At 44.8% G+C, this 3,069-nt stretch overlaps 1 protein-coding gene across 1 annotated transcript in view; it reads left to right on the top strand.

Moving 5' to 3' along the window:
* Positions 1 to 149: 149 nt before the first annotated feature.
* LOC105514829 (zinc finger protein 813-like) overlaps positions 150 to 3,069 on the top strand; it is a gene marked incomplete at its 3' end in the record, with an annotated part of 35,186 nt that continues 32,266 nt past the window's right edge. The window contains 1 exon segment of the mRNA XM_011946489.1: positions 150 to 164. Within this exon segment, the coding sequence (XP_011801879.1) occupies positions 150 to 164 (15 nt within the window).

The raw sequence follows: 3,069 nt of genomic DNA on the forward strand, positions 1-3,069 counted from the left end.
TGAGGTCTCCCCCGTGTGTGTGTTTTGTCACAGGAAAGGAGTGAGTGGTTTCTAAACATTAAATCTCTGATGTTTTTCACACACAGGATTTCCAAGGACTCATGTTACATGAGGAAGCCACCAAGAAGAGCAAAGAAAAGGATCCAGGGATGGCTCTTCCTCAGGTGAGTGAGATTCCTCGGTGGATTCCACTGTCTCTTTCCTTTCTGAAATGCCAGGCATTGTAGTAGCCAGTCTTCTGTGAGTCTGAAGCATCCTGCCTCACATTTGCTCGCACTCACCCAAGACTCTTCTCAGTCCTTGTCATCTTCACTTAAATTCCATCTCCTATAACCTAGTGAATGAGCTTGGGAAGAGGCTCCCCTGGGCATGGGCCTGGGAAGGGCTCACACCAGACATGGATGGAGACGGGGTGAGGGTCCCGTGCTGTCAGTGATGTTGGGCAGCAGGGATTGTTCAGGGGCCACACCTGGGTGCACATTTAGCTCTTTCTGGACCAGATAAGAGAAACTGTATATGAAAGTCATACATTAATGTGCGCTGGTATCTGGTAAATTCTGGAAAAGGAGACAAACTAAGGGAGATATTTTGTGTCTGATTTTGTAATGCATTTGAAGCTACACTAGTGAGTCAATATGTCTCTGACTCCACACTTTTTGTTTTAGGAGACAGGGTGTCACTCTCGGGCCCAGTCTAGAGTGCAATGGCACAATTCTAGTTCACAGCAGCCTCGAATTCCTGGGCTCAAGTGATCCTCACATTAGACTCCCAAGGAGCTAGGATGACAGGCATGTGCCACCACACATGGCTAATTCTTTTATTTCTTATTATTTAGAGTTAGGGACTTGCTACGTTGTCCAGGCTGGAGTGCAGTGGCACAGTCGTAGCTCACTATAGCCTTGAACTCCTGGCCTCAAGTGATCCTCCCACCTGAGCCTCCCAAATTGCTGGGATTATAGGTGTGAGAAAGCCCAGCAGGACCCTGCACTGTCAATGGCTTGGAATAGAATCGAAAGCGGAGATAGATGTCAGTGACAGAGTTAGCTTTATTCCATCACTGACTTCAAATTATAAAATCAATGTAAATATCTAAACGCAGGGGATTCTTTCAATCATTCTCAGCACTTTGACCCCACAGAGACGGTTTTTTGTTTTGTTTTGTTTTTTGTTTTTTGTTTTGCACGGACTCTGATGAAGTAAGCATTTGAGGTAAAAATGATTATAAGTTTGCTGTGACATAAGAGCACAACTTATGTCATAAGAGAGGATGGAGCCATTCTTTTTCTACCCATTATTATTAAATGATTCTTTTATTTTAAACACCACACACTGTATATATGTGTTGTGTAGTAAAAATCCAAAGAAAAGTGCACTTACGCATCCCCTATCCTGTCCAACCTTCCACCCGTCCCCATGGCTCAATGGGGAATCACTGTTGAGGGTTCCGTGGCAAGTCAGTGCAATCCTTTAGTGTATTCATACGTCGTTATGAGACTTCAGAAAAAATTATTTGATGAATGGTTTTTTTTTTGTTTGTTTGTTTGGCATGTTTTTTGAGACAGGGTCTCACTCTGTCACCCGCCTGGAGTGTAGAGGCACATTGCAACCTCTGGCTCTCAGGTTCAAATGAGTCTTAGGCTTCAGCCAGCTGAGTAGCTGCAGTTACAGACGCGTGCTACACTCCTGGCTAATTGCTGTATTGTTAGTACAGATGGGGTTTCCCCGTGTTGGCCAGGCTGGTCTCGTACTCTTGGCCTCAACTGATCCTCCCGCCACGGCCTCCCAAAGTGCTGGGATTTCAGGTGTGAGTCCCACTCACAGCCTGATGAATGTTTTGTTACGATATTTTGTCCAGCAAGTTCTGAAAATTTTCATGTTTCCAAGGTAGAAAACAAGATAGCTTGCCTTTTAAATCCTCCTTGGAACTTTCTCTGAATGAAGACACGTGAGCCCTTGACAGTTTTGTTTCGTTTCTTTTTGTTGTTTGTTTGTTTGTTTTTTAGATGGAGTTTCATTCTTGTTGCCCAGGCTGGAGTGCAGTGGCACGATTTCAGCTCACTGCAACTTCCGCCTCCCGGGTTCAAGTGATTTTCCTGCCTCAGTCTCCCAAGTAGCTGGGATTATAGGCATGTGCCACCATTCCCAGCTAACTTTGTATTTTTACTAGAGACAGGATTTGTCCCTGTTGATCAGGCTGGTCTGGAACTCCTGACCTCAGGTTATCCACCCATTTCAGCCTTCCAAAGTGCTGAGATTATAGCCAGGAGCCACTGCACTCGGCCTTTTTTTAAAAAAAAAAAATTTATTTTTGAGTTGGTCTCATTCTCATTTTTTTGAGATGGTCCAGCCCACGCTGGAGTGCAGTGGCATGATCTCGGCTTACTGCAACCTCTGCTTTCATGTTCAAGCACTTCTCCTGCCTCAGCCTCCAGAGTAGCCGGGACTACAGCAGCCCCCCACCACACCCGGCTAATCTTCATATTTTTACTAGAGACAAGGTTTCAACATGTTGACCAGGCTGGTCTCCGAACTCCTGACCTCAAGTGATCCACCCACCTTGACCTCCCAAAGTCCTGGGACTACAGGTGTGAGCCACATCACCCATCCCCTCTTCACTAACTTTTAATTTACATAATGATTTCTGATTTTGAATGCATGTATTGAGTTTTTTCATTTAGTTACTGTATTTTTAGCCTAAGAGTCTCTGTGTAGTTCTTCATGATTTCTGTATGTTGGTTGACCTTCTCCTTTTCTTCATGCATTGCTTTTGTGATTTCTTGAAGTTGTATCTGAATTCAATGAGCTTCCAACTTTTTGGGGGTTGGAGGTGACGGGGTCTCACTCTGTCCCCCAGGCTGGAGTGCAGTGGTGCGATCTTGGTTCACTTCAACCACTTCACATCAGTCTCCAGCAATCCTCCCACCTCAGCCTGGCGGCTCGCTGCGGATGTGTCCTCTCCAGGTGTTTGCTTATCATCTCTGACCTGAAGTTAATTTAAGTGTGTGTGGATGTGATTTGAATTATGTGCAGAAGTGCATTAATGGATAAGCCTTTTTTTTTTTTTTTTTT

This window comes from Colobus angolensis, unplaced genomic scaffold (assembly GCF_000951035.1).
Source record: "Colobus angolensis palliatus isolate OR3802 unplaced genomic scaffold, Cang.pa_1.0 Scaffold25, whole genome shotgun sequence".
In the NCBI taxonomy this organism is placed as follows: Eukaryota; Metazoa; Chordata; class Mammalia; order Primates; family Cercopithecidae; genus Colobus; species Colobus angolensis.